Source organism: Olea europaea, chromosome 6 (assembly GCF_002742605.1).
Source record: "Olea europaea var. sylvestris chromosome 6, O_europaea_v1, whole genome shotgun sequence".
Classification (NCBI taxonomy): domain Eukaryota; kingdom Viridiplantae; phylum Streptophyta; class Magnoliopsida; order Lamiales; family Oleaceae; genus Olea; species Olea europaea.
This window is the reverse complement of record NC_036242.1, coordinates 19,967,320-19,980,933: the sequence shown is the minus strand read 5'-3', so window position 1 is coordinate 19,980,933 and position 13,614 is coordinate 19,967,320. Positions and strand designations below refer to the sequence as shown.

General features: G+C 37.3%; 1 protein-coding gene and 1 long non-coding RNA gene across 2 annotated transcripts in view; one reads left to right on the top strand and one right to left on the bottom strand.

Annotated features, from left to right (window-relative positions):
- LOC111395254 (uncharacterized protein At2g33490-like) overlaps positions 1 to 13,614 on the bottom strand; it is a 25,759-nt gene that overhangs the window by 5,001 nt on the left and 7,144 nt on the right. Inside the window, exons 7-14 of the mRNA XM_023021239.1 lie at positions 13,572 to 13,612; positions 13,024 to 13,098; positions 9,003 to 9,064; positions 8,838 to 8,906; positions 8,197 to 8,225; positions 7,912 to 8,116; positions 7,562 to 7,816; positions 6,800 to 6,850 (exon numbers count right to left, since the gene is read on the bottom strand). Coding sequence (XP_022877007.1) covers positions 6,800 to 6,850; positions 7,562 to 7,816; positions 7,912 to 8,116; positions 8,197 to 8,225; positions 8,838 to 8,906; positions 9,003 to 9,064; positions 13,024 to 13,098; positions 13,572 to 13,612 — 787 coding nt within the window. The remainder of the gene's footprint in view (positions 1 to 6,799; positions 6,851 to 7,561; positions 7,817 to 7,911; positions 8,117 to 8,196; positions 8,226 to 8,837; positions 8,907 to 9,002; positions 9,065 to 13,023; positions 13,099 to 13,571; positions 13,613 to 13,614) is intronic.
- On the top strand, positions 2,453 to 3,869 carry LOC111396108. Its single transcript, XR_002702946.1, has 2 exons — positions 2,453 to 3,443; positions 3,551 to 3,869. It is a non-coding gene; the product is annotated as an uncharacterized LOC111396108 (long non-coding RNA).

The following is a 13,614-nucleotide window of genomic DNA, read 5'->3' as shown; positions in this document are numbered from 1 at the left end:
GCTTCACCGATGGCCAAAGTTGTTCGAAAAGAGGGTGAGTAGCATGACAAGGATTAAAAGGGGCTAATGAAAAATGGCTTGATAAATGGAGGTTGCGAGCGTTTATAGCCTCTGCTTCCACCTTATTAATGGTATGAAAACGGTCGTTTAAGTTCTTCGAATAGCAAAGAGGAACAGGCCAAGTTTGGCCGAAACTAAGCTACCGAGCAAAAAATTGGGGAGCATAAATTTCTACCCCAGCTTTGGCATTGGTCCCGGTTAAGATATCGTGGAAAAGCTCCCTCGCAGTTAAGAACTGGATCCAAATGAGCAGAGAGGTGCTCACGCTATCTACAGTGGAAGGAGGATGTACATAGTCCGGAGTCAAAAAAGGAGGGAAAGGAAAGAAGGAAGAGATTGAATTTAAAGAATAAAAGAATAAAAAAATGTCCCTTTTGGACATACTTACGGGAGTTAAAGGCTCCATAGCTAGCCCGTAACAACTAGCAGAAGGACAAGAAATGGATGGAGCACCAAGCGATGGAAAATAGGATCTCAACCACAGCTGAGTGAACCAAAGAGGTCCACTGCCAGTAGGAGATGCACCATTCGCAGTTTAGGAGATGCACCATTCTTCAATTGAGCCTGAAGAAAAGCCATACCTCTATAAAGGGCAGCCAAAAACAAAGAACATAAATTCAAAGGCCTGCCACGCGCCAGTTCATGCGCTATAGGTAAATAACTCAGAGAGGGCTTTATACTAGGCACGCACAACACATATTTACAAAGCCAGAGTAAAAGGAAGGCCACTCGCTCAGCATGAGTAGGTTCAGCACTCGAATGATTGTGCAGGCTTGAATAAGAATCGGTATAGTTTTTACCGAACTGAGGGGCGTCACCAGAAACTAAGATGCCTGGGAAAACGGTATCACCCAAAGGTGGTAAATTTACCAGAGCCCCAACATCCCTTAACGTAATAGACATGGGGCCAAGAGGAAAAATAAAGGTGTTATACTCAGAGGACCAAAAGCTCAAAGCAATCGGAAAGAGCGCTGAATCAAAAGTAGGGGGGCGAATAGAGACTTCCAACAAATCAGAAATTCTAGCGCTATCAAAAAGTGCCTTATTAGGACCATGACCCACAAGACGAGCATGCCACCTACGAAAAGCTACGTCAGATTTGGGCCAAGTGCGAATACCTTTTTCACGAAGTGGTCCCAGCGGCAAAGAATTCAGAAAAGGAGGGCCATGGGTGCAAGGAAACAGCTGGCCCACCGCCGCCTGTTCGATTGCTTCCGCATTGTTGAAGAAAGGACCCAAGTAAAACTCATTACGTCCAACATCGGCGGGCGTAAGAAAACTTGGGGTTACGTATGAACGACTCAGAAGTTTCTGAAAGTCGTTAAAACTAAAGGAATCGCTAGCTTGGGATTGTAAAGCAGCCATTGAAGAAGGAACGAAGCTTTTCAGAGTTACGTAACAAGGAAGCAAAATATGAACAGTGAATCGCGAAGGATGCGTAAGAAATATGAAACGTGATTTCGTAGCAGTAAAATGGCGTGTTCGGAGTTTATAAGGGTTTGCAAAGCGACGCACCTTTTCAAGTTATAGAAGGAGACAATGATTGAAATTCTTTGGGGATCGTGAACGTTGCTGAAGACGTGAAGTGAATATGGCAAAATTCAATAATTATTATTAATTCTGCCATATTGGGGGGTAATTGTTGACACATAAAAATTCAGCCCAAATCGAACAGCCCAGAGAATAAAGTCCAATTGGAGGGTCCCCAAATCAGATAGCCCAAAGAACGAAATCCAATTGAACGAATCAAGGTGAATGCCCAAATAAGGGGCCCAATAGTGCGGTAATGCCATCGCCCAAGTTTGCAAGTCGCTCAGAGTCTGAACGAATAGAGTGGCATACGGTCGTCCAAAGTCTCGCCCAAATCTTCAAGTCGCCCAAGGTATCAACAAACATAACGCATTATGATGCAGTTATTGAGGCAGTTGCTAAAGTAATTTCATCACGTTCCACGACTCAAGGGGTTCAATCGAAAGCGGTTGAACGATGCAAGATAATGGCAGCAGTTAAAAAGACAGTTGCATGACAAAATGGCCATTACAAAAAAAGTGGGTAGTTATTGGGCGATCAAGCAGTTTTTTAGAGCAGTTAATCACAAAGGGATCGCCTATGAAGTATAAAAGGGAGAAAGAACTTAGAAGCAAGGACCGAATCCAAAACTCTCGAACAGAGAATATGTAATTTTCATTCATTTAGCTTTTAGACTTAAACATTTCCTTTTCTGTAACTCGTGTGCTTGCGCCCCTTGGAGGCACGTTGTTTTCCGTTTCCAATTGTAAAGTTCATCGCCAATAAAAAGAACACCCCTTTTTGGGATTTTGTCTCAAGAGGTTTCGTCCCTTACACAATCGTCTGATCCTCTTTAATTGTTAGCGAATTAACCCGCGCGAAACAGTAACAAAAGAGTAAAATGGAAAAATCTCCAGGAAAGATGTTACTGAAGTAAAGACTGGTTGATTCTTGAAAGTTTGAATCTTTAAGAGAGACTGAACATTATGTTAAATTAGTGTAGGAGAGTTGACTCTTTGCTTTGTAAAAGCTTGATTCAAGAGGATTGAGTGATGTTGTTTATTCTTTTGGTGAAGGATTGATTTTAGAGGATGATTAATAGAGGTACAAGTGGGACCTAGTATGTGCAGATTTTTAGTAGTCATGTAATTTAGTTGTCAAACGAGCTGCGCTACTTGACCTGAGTACAGGTGTCCCTTGTGGGTCTTTGTCCATAGCTTAAAGTCTTGTCCTCGTGATACCTTAAAATTTATGGTATGTGGCCAATATCAAAATATAAACAATTTTTACTTTAATTCTTGTGATAAATGATGTCTACCATCATCTAATCTTTACAAATGCACAATTCGCATAAATCAGAAATAGGCACGAAAGAAGTTAAGCGGCAGCAATATGATTTCAATCTCCTGATCAATCCAAAGAATCACATGCTTTAACATACCCTTTTTTCGGGTTTTTTGGTCAAACATCGGTTGTCAATGTCTTTAAATTAATATAAACAAAAGAAAAATAGTGAAGGGTTGACATGCGGACAATCATTTTTTTATGTGTTTTGGATTCATGTCCAATAATATCACGTGGAGCTATAATATGACAAACTTTGTTGAAATATAGAGTACCTCAAATAATCCAACAGCAAGCCAGGGACCTGCAACATCTGAGAGCAATAATTTACCGGTGTCAAGGCCAAAATCATGTTCAGGTCTTTCTAAGCCCAGTTCGGGTGGCTCAAAAGACATTAATTTTGTGGATCATACGGGGTTGGTGAAAAATGAAAGCACCACAGCTGCAATAACCAAGGCTGATAAGGAGCTTCTGGCAAAGAACAGAGGCAATGCTATGCAACGGTACAAGGAAAAGAAGAAAACCCGGAGGTACCTATTTACTCTTATTTTCATTTCAGCATACTTCATGACTACCTTTTTTCCCCTAACGGATTTCCAGTGTGCTGTATCTGGTAATGATGATGTTTTATAACCAGATATGATAAGCATATACGGTATGAATCAAGGAAGGAAAGAGCTGATACAAGGAAAAGATTTAAAGGTCGATTTGTGAAGGCTAGTGAAGCTCCAGTTGGATAGGCGACTTAATATCAATAATTCTGTAATCACATATTTCTTGCTTTGCTTGTATGTATAACTTCATATTGCCAAATGGTCTTGTTCAAACAAGATGTGTGATTTTCCCAAGTGCTCTCTGTGAGGTTGTGCGCAAATAGTTGCAATGATCATATGACTCCATGTTATGCGACGATCTTATCATGTTAATGGGTAGGAAGATGGTTTTGTGTTTCAGAATTATGTTAGCCCTGTATGATTTCTTGAAATGACTGCACTGCTGGCATATCCAAATCTGATCCAAACAACAAATTTGACAATGTTTTTGAAATTGAGCCTCTCTCACTACCCATCCTTTTTCTTTTGGCATTATCATGATTTATGCTCTGCTACTGTGCTACATTTTGATCACTACCTAACCAGGACTCTTTCTGTGTTTGACGGTTTTTGTTGAAACACAAATTACTCATCGTAAAGGTTAATTAAGTTGTTAGAGTGGGGACGATTTTATTAGTTTATATTGTCTTCTCAACATAGGTTACATCATGGCTGCTTGGCATTCGACAAGGAGTCCTCGATCTTGGATCTTGATGCATTAGTGAATCCTTGAGGAGCGAGTGGCAAAATTCAAATTCAGATCCAAATATTATAGTAATTAATCAAGTGGAGCCTACCGTGTGACCAGTGTAACTAGTAAAAACTAAAATATTCATCCTGTACAAGTTACAAACGCAGTGTTTACAGCACTGCCAACTTAATGTTAGTGTTGAATTTACGGCTGAGTTTGGTGATTATGAACCCCAATTTGTAAGGAATATCTTCTTGTAGATTCGTTTTCCCTGTCAAGTTTTAAATTTGGAGTTAAAACTTAAGCACTCAACAAAGAAAAATAAATGTGCAAGCCTTTCAATTATGGACCACGCTATTCATACTCAGGTGTGTAAACGCCCGGTTACCCAGCCCCACCTCCCTCCTCACATGGGGATCCCCCATGTGAGGGGGGCAATGGGGCCGTGTAACTGGGCATGTAAACACCCGGGTATAAACGGCATTACTCTTTAATTATTTAGAATTTTTCAGGAAAGTTGGAGTTAAAAGAACTTGTGAAGATTCCTTTATTTAATTTAATTATGCATTAAATAACATAATGCAAAATTTTATGATTTCCTATGCAAAACAAAGCATTATTTGAGGGAACAAAAAATTTATGTACATACATAGGTCTTACAGGGTAAATTCCATCCGAACTGGGACAACAGAAGACTAAATATGTACAAAATCATATTTACAGATTTTGTGCCCGTACTAGGTGAAATTGCAGTTGTCCTCTGCTTGATATTAATGTACAATGTAAATTAATTCCAAACACTAAAGTATGCCGCCAGTGCACCCCCTGCATTCCAAGTGTAATCCGCTAGAGTTAAACTACATATTCAAGGAATACTCAGACATGACAAAAAAAGCAACTTCAGAATCATATTGAAAAAGGGAAGAACCAGACATGAAGTAAACAAGGGAAATTTGCAAATCATTCTCGAGATTTTGAAAAACTAAACATATTACCTTGCAGTTCAAGAATACTCAGGCCACCTTTCCAAGAAACCAACCCTGTAGAATTCTTAGTCGTCCAATTTTTGTTGACTTAATATTTTCATGTAAAATCTATATCTTTGAATAAAGCATCCTGCGAACAATTCCAGAACTTGGCTAAGTTGATGAAAGGGAAATATCTAGGGTTTACAAAAGCACAAGTGGTGGGTTGCATATTCTGTAATCAAGATGAGTTAATTTATAGGTATCTCAAATCACAAGGCACAATATGCATTTTTCCTACACATAAACCCCCATAAAGCAAGCAATGCAGTTTAAAGCCATTTTGCCTGTAGAAATACCTCTCGTTCACCTAATCATATCAAATAACAAGATTGGCAGAGGTGCATTGGATGACAAGTTCCTCAATTACCTCCCATTTGACCGGCATATACGTCATCTATGATGTAGGGGGTGATGCTGGTTGTACATCAGGCAATGAAATGGGTGTTATAGGAGGTGAAGTAATTCCTTCAGTCATCTTCAAATTTTGAGAAGCTTCTAAAGGTAAATGTAGAACCGATTCTTCTCGACTTCCAGAGGGAATAGAATAACTGCGGGAAATAGTCTGAGATGGCATTGGAAGTGTAGATTTTGCTATGCTTGTAGTAGGTAGCTCACAACCTTCGGATACCAAAGGCCCTGAATGAGCAATGCGATTGGAAAGCCTTTTAGAAGCTAGATGAGCTGGGGGCAGAGGCAGCTCGTGAAGTTCACTTATTATAGGCGACGACATGAAAGTAGGTAAAACACGTGATGATAATTTGGGCATTGACGTTGGCTGAGGCAATGGAGCACGCAATATAGACCCAGAAAATGGCAGAGGGTACTCTGATGAAATGATGTGACCACTGGCAGATAAATTTGGGTTCTTCGGCCACGGTTTGCCTGTTATTGGACCAGAGAAAGCTTGTCTTTTGACTTTTCTAGTATCGAATGCAACATTTGGGTCAAACTGTTTTGATGAGAAGCCATCCAATAATGGAGGGGGCAACCGACTGCTTTTTGTATTATTGTTGCTCTCTGTGAGCACCTGTTGTGCGTCTAAGAGGACAGAGTCCGAGGATTTCTCATTTGCTACTACTTTTTCATATTTCTTCTGATCAAGAGGAGATGAATACCACAAGTTATTGTTCACTTGTTTATGTTGTGGATCTTCAAAATCTGCTTTCCCAGAACCAAGACTCTTTGCCTCAACTGGTGTGGGTAGCACATACGATGTAAACCTGCGTGATGGTGATGGCAGCATCTGTCTCGGCATGCCAGCTGGATCAAGTTTCTTCTCACGAAATATCGGTGCTGATTGGCTGGTCAACTTAGTCTCTCTGTGGAAGCCAAAAGAATTTCGACCAGTTCTTTCCAAAAACAAAACCTAAAAAAACAAGCAAGTGGAAAGGGGGAAAAAAAAAAAAAAAAAAAAAAAAAAAGAATAAAGAAAAGTGTAAAATTCGAAAGTCATACTTTCAAAATAGCACGTATGACAAGTTGGATGGACAATAAGTAACATATTGATAAAAGAAAGGAGGAGATTGGGCCATGGGAAGGTAGAATTAGTAAAAAACACAGGATAGGATCTTCACCTTAGATGCACCTAATTTAGTGCTGGGAGATGTAGTATCCACATTATCCAACTGCAAATAAAGATATATTTTATAAATAACTGCACTCTTAAACCAAAGTTAAATTATTTATATACCCTGATATAAAGATATATAACATGCCAGATGAGGACAAAACTTAATTAATCATCTCAAAACTAAGTAGTAGTTTAGTTCCTTGAGCCAAAGCTAAGTCCACCACGCCTCTCTCAAGCTGGATTTGCACATCCCAATTAATAGGACTTCCGCCACTTGTAGGGCATTAAATATATGTAATGATATCCAAAATTCAACAAGGAGAATCAATCGGAGTCCAGAAACTTTTACACAAATAATAATCTTGACCAATAAATTATTTAAAGTCATTTCATGTGAGGGTCTGCTTCTATGAATGCAGCAATAAATCTGACTCTTGTAGAAACAAAAGAAAACCCAAGATGATTGAAATAATCAAATCAATAATAGAATTGATTGCACAGAAAAAATGCCTAAGCTCTTCTTGTGGGCAATGGAAGAAGAGAGAGAATCTACTAATCTGAATAAACTAACTAACTAATCATCTCCTAAAGAATCAAGCACATCTGAGAGGTAAAGAAAACAATTCTCCTAATAAAATAATAACATTCTCCTAATAGAATTAGAATAATTAAAATTAAAGGAATCCCAAAACTACCAGTAAGAATCAATGTTTAACATAACTGTCCATTCGTCCTACATCAATACCAAGACACGTGGAAGTCTTACCTCCATTGAGTTTTTTGTTGTAGAAACTTCTGGAACTGCACTATTTAGTCTATAGTCAAAACTCAATTCTCCATCGTCATTACTTACAGAATCATCTTCGGTACTATCATCCTCGTCGTTGACATTATCATCAATATTATCCTGGTCATCTTCAAGTCCACTAAACTGGTAATCAATATGTTGCTGTGCGGCGACCATTTTGACATGTGGCTCAATTCCCTCTAGAGATTTGAGAGCCTTCTTGAAGAAGGACAACTATTATAAATAATAAACATAGTATTAATGCTACACATGTATCAAATATACAAGGTATAACTCTCCTGTGAAAAAAATAATAATAATAAATAAACCTGTGCAGCATGATGTCGAGCTGCCTGAGTTAGAAGACTATGGGATTCTCCTTGCTTTAGTGATTTCATTCGGAATACAAATGCATTTGCCTCCTCCTCGTATTCATCCTGAGCTACTTGAAACTGGTGTGAAGAAAAACGCTCTCCTCTACTACCTTTCAACTTCCCCTTCTCTCTATATAACATCAGGTCATTGTACATTTCTCTGGAAGGCAAATTCAAAGTAAAAAAATGCTCAAGAGAAAAGGAAGAAGTAATATACAAAGGGAATATATAAATTTGGACCTTTTATGATCACATCGCCTCTTCATCTCCTGTATATTTGAGGGGGTTGGGAATGGAGTAAAAAGCCCAAATTAGTGTAGAACATCAACAGCAATAGACATTTGCATGCAAAGAAAAAATAATATGCTAAACATCTCTAGAAGGGTTACATATTCAATGCACATATTGCAATCTACTAAGAGAAACAAATATTACTGAGCACAATTTAGGCTGTTCAAAAGTTAAACTTTTCTAGAAACTGTGTTAAAAACTTTAAAATTCGTGTTTTGTAAAATAATTAAAAGTAAAACATACTTTAAGCACAGCCAAACATGCTGTAAAGCCAAATAAACAGAATTGTATACATGGTTTGCAATTACATTAATAAGTCCAGCTGATATTGTAAAGCCAGGTACTTGTGAAAGAATGAAAGAAACAATGAACGGGGAAAAAATACTTTGAGTCATCTAATCTCAGGCTAGAATCCACACAACAAATTATTAAATTAAAAAAAAAAAAAGGAAGAAGATGCAAAACAATCAAAATAATTCCATCAAAGGATCACATGCTTCCAATGTTAGACCCATCATCCTTTCTAGGGGGGTTGGGAGGCAGGTATACAAGCTTTTATTGAAAATAATTGAATAATCCATGGCACTAACCTCAACTATGCGTAACTCATTAAGAATAGACTCTGATGGGATCGTGATTGTCTTAAATACATTAGACCGCTGAAATGCAGTACACAGTATTTTAATAACTAGAGGTACACATTGTAAGAAACAGAAAGAAATCTGAAGTAATTCATACACCAACATGATACGCACATAACCATCAACAATTTTCTGAAGTTCAAGCTGCACTTTTCCTAGCATCAACAGAACTTTTCCTGCACAAAACAGCAATCAGTTGGATTTTGGGGAGAAAAAAAGAGCTATGACTGCATTCTAATTAAGTTAAAATATTAGACACTGATAAAGATTGAGAGATCTTCAAAGGCACATCATATAAGGTTATACAAAATTATGTTTCATGAAAGCATAAATGAAAGACAACTAGTATCAGCAAAAATGACTTGAAGTAATACTGCAACGCCAATTATGCTAGACTTTTCACCTAGGGTTTCCAATTTGGCTTGCTGGCTAAAGCGGCCCATGGCTAGGCTCGAGAAAAGTCCGAGCTGGCTCAGAGAAAGTGAGTTGAGGCTCGGGCTGGCCCGTGACGAGCTGGCCCAAACACAAATGGCCCGTGTTATTTGATAAAAAAGTTAAAAAAAAAAAAAGGAAAAAAAAGAAAAAAGAAAAGAAAATGGCAGCTGCTTTAAAAAGGGGCAGCAGTAGCTGTCTGTTAAAAAAAGTGATGCAGCCGTAGATGCCTCCCTGTTGCATGCAACAAACAGCTAGTAGTTGCATGTTGTAGCTGCCTTTAATACAAAAATAGAAGGCAGCTGCCTTCTGCCTTTTAAAAAAAAGGCAACTGTAACATCAAATTCAAATTTTGTAGAAACGGACATATTTTTTTGCTATAAATACGACTTAAAATTTTTTGTTTCATATCAACTTACTTCAACAATATTGTAATTGCAATATTATATTTTTCAAGTTCATTCTCCAACATCTTTTCTATAATATTCAGTTTCTTTTACTCTAATATTCAGTATATTTTGCTATAATAACCACAAGTAGTCACAAACAAATTTTACTAGTTATGAGATTAACCAATTTAAAGGTAGTTCGAGTACTCTTTATTTCTTTTAGCTTCAGTGATGGACTTTCGACTTAATTTAATTGGTACAAAAGCTACTATAAAGGAGATTTCAAATTTCATGAATGTGAAATTATCACATGCACATATAGAATATATATTATGTGAAATGTATAAATATTACGTTAAAAAAGGAGGTCAAGGTAGTTCTACTTTCCAAAGTACTTCAAGAAACTTCAACAAGTTCAGATGATTTTTGGAATTACTTGAACACTAATACAAGGGTTCCATAATTTAGTTCTAGTTAATCCATATCTAGAGCGATACACGTCGATACAAATCTAGAAATTCACTCTGAGTTAGTTAGGTACATGTGCATGGACGTTCGTAATAGATTACAACTAATAGAATTACAGAAATTTAGTCTTCTATTATTGTCGAGGTGTAACGAAATGTAATATCCAATTGTATCAAAGATTGCACATAATCTACTAACACCTCTTATGTCTACGGTAGTATCGGAAGCTGTATTTAATTTAGGTAGTTGAATTTTATCAGACGAACGATCAAGACTAAAAGAAAATATGCTAGAGGTTTTAACATGCTTGAAGAACTGGGAATGTGCGGAATTACGTCTTCAAGAACAAGTTGACAGTATAATGGTCAAAGAATTGCACCAGATCCAAGAATAGAATATTGTAAGTTTTTAAATTGATTATTTTCGAAAAATTATGTAATTTTATAATTTATTTTTTCAAAAAATTGTGCATAAAATATTTTATTTATGTACAATTTAATTTCTCCTATATTGATTGTAGCCAACCTCAAGCCCAAAAAAGGAGGATGATTGTAACTTGTATTTAATCTACAATTTGTATAAATTGCACATTTTTAAATTGTATAAAAAAAAAATTTAGAATGTCACGAATTTTAAAAAAAAGTCGGCTCGGCTCAAGAAAGCTCTGGCCAAGCTTTAATTCTTCAGTCGAGCTTTGGCTCGCCACTAGCTAAAAAAAACCCGAGTCATTTTTTCACGAGACGAGCCGAGCCGAGCCTCGAGTTTCAACTCGTTGACATTCCTAACTTCACCCCAATTATAGACCCACCATGGAATGAGACAAGAAGCTTACCAGAAGCCTTTTTGGCACTACTATGACACAGCTGAGAAGCTTATTGAAGAATTTTATTTAGAAAGTAAAAGAAAAAAACTATGTTTGAGGATAAACTCAGGAGGGAGATATGCATTCCACAAGTTGGTGCATACTTGAAAAGGGAGACTCAGACAATTTGCCTTCCCTTATACTACACAACAGTATAGAGTCGCAGAGGAAGAATTGACATCTCGCATGTTAACTACGAAAGATGTGCGGCAGGGCCAAACCGATTAGGAGTGAAGCCTTATCATCAACTTCTCTTCAGAACTTAGCTTTCTCGTTAACGTGAACCTACAAGTGGTGCTAACTTGATCCGAGGTAAGCACTAGCTTTAGCTTTCAACTCGACCTTCCGTCTAATACTTAGATTGAAGAGAAGTGTTATGGCTTACAACATTGACTTTGGTTGAGTAGAATTCTTTTTAACCTAAATTTCCTTATAGTCTCAGACTAGATTACTTTAGCTTTTCTTCATTTTTTGCTTTGCTTTATTAAGATCTTATTCCTTTACCCCGGACCAATGATTTGAATTCTCTTAGATTAGCCATTGTACAATTAAGGCATCTATCTGATCTGACGCACTTTTTTGATTAACGAAAACATGATCTCCTCAAAAAGTGATCAAGTGATGACAGCCAAGATGTAGGCTTGAAAGTAGCCATCCTTTAAAGAAAGCATAATAGCTCACTGGTCTAACTCCATGACATCGAAAATGATTCTACTTTCCTACTCATCGAGAAAAGGTAAGCCTTTGGTTGTACACCATCCTTCTTTTATCTCTCCTGTCTTATTCCTATCCAGCTTTCCACGTCTCAAAGATAAACTTGATTGTCCTCTATTTTTCATATTACTTCTATTTCACTCCAGCGAGTGAGGACTCCTTCATTTTTGCTTATACTTCCCCAGTTTGGGGGATTGATTGTTGGATGCTCAAAAACCATAATATTTCCTAAGAGTAGCTTCTACGATGATAGATAAGGTCAAGTTTGTTTGGCATCTATGCCCTTGCCCTCCAAACAGTATGGGAGTCTTTCAGTTCATACAGCTCACACTCCTAGAACTTCGCACCACCTCCTCTACCATGGTGTAAGTTGGGTGCAGTTACGAACCAAGCTAGATGGTCTCCTTTTACTAGGCTCACCAACCAGCTTGGATTTTGAATTTTATTATTCCCACCAGATATCAAGACAAACTATAAGGGTTGTTCCAGCTATGAATTTCCCTATAACATAAGCGCTCTCGGGTGGGACAAGCAATTCCGTTGACTATATCTAAAATATATTTTGAAGTGATTTTTTGAATATAACAAGCAAGGTTATATGTATCTCAGCTAAGAGGCATAGAGTAGGAGTAGATCAGCTAAGATACAAGCTTTGCGTCATCTACCATAAGATAGCTCAATCCCTTGCTCTCATACTCCGAAATCATACAGAATAGAATGATGAACATATGAAACCAAATTTTATTTATGGAGGAGGACATGAAACATAAAATTCAAGAACGTCAAGACCTAATTGTGCAGGCGGTCATCCGCAAGCGCCAAGGAGGCGAAAAGAGTCCGATGCTAAAAAGTATTGTCTTGGTTTGATAGATGTGAAGATAGTTGAATGCCTTTTAGGGAAAGGACTATCCTCTTAATCAAGCCTCTATAAAGCCCGTTGACTGATTGGGCCAAGAGATGATGTCAATAAATATTATAGTTAACTGATATAGTAGTCACACACAAACAGTAGAACAAAGAGAATGCCTTGCAACCTAAATATTCAAAAATTTAGGGAAAAGAATGGGAAAAAACTAATAATTTGCAATCCCAGCATATCTAATATGGCTGAGTTCAAAAGACCAGTTACTATGCAAATGGTGAGGATTGTCTTCCTGAACGAAAAAAATAAATAAATAAATAAGACACAAAAACACATCCTTGATTACCAACCTAAGTGCTGTATAGTATCAATTCATGCATGGTATATGCTTGATAAATTTAAACTTACCACTTTCTTCATCATCGTTTAATGCTGTTTTCTCGAGCAGGCAATCACCCATTTTCCCCAGTGATTCTGAGAATTCTGAGAATAGTAGAATTGATTAGAAATCTTCTTAATAGCTTTGACCTAAATAATAATAAAATTAAAATAGTTTCCAAATTAAAAGAAACTCCCAAAAAGATTGTTAAATGCTTGCCAAACAGTTTTTCCAAGTGGCAAAATGCTTAAAGAGATTACTAGCCATCCATTAGTAGTTCCAGATAATAATAATCACCAGTAATGCAAACTTCTTTCCCAAATGAAAACCAAACCACCGAAGCACAGATAGGAAAAACATGGCCTACTTCAATGTACAGGTTGAAAATGTCCAATCACGTGCATCAGAAACCAAAAACCCTTTATCGCAGCAAACATGACCCATAAACAAGAGTTTTAGGCTGATCATTGGAGCTATTGGATGTAAAGTCCGACTCTTGACACTCTTAATTGTGACAATATATGTGTATAAAATGCAGAATAAAGTAAATATAGAATCTATAAACCAAATAAAATACCATATGCGTTGTTTGCCGTTTCTGCTGCAACCGAAAATAACCT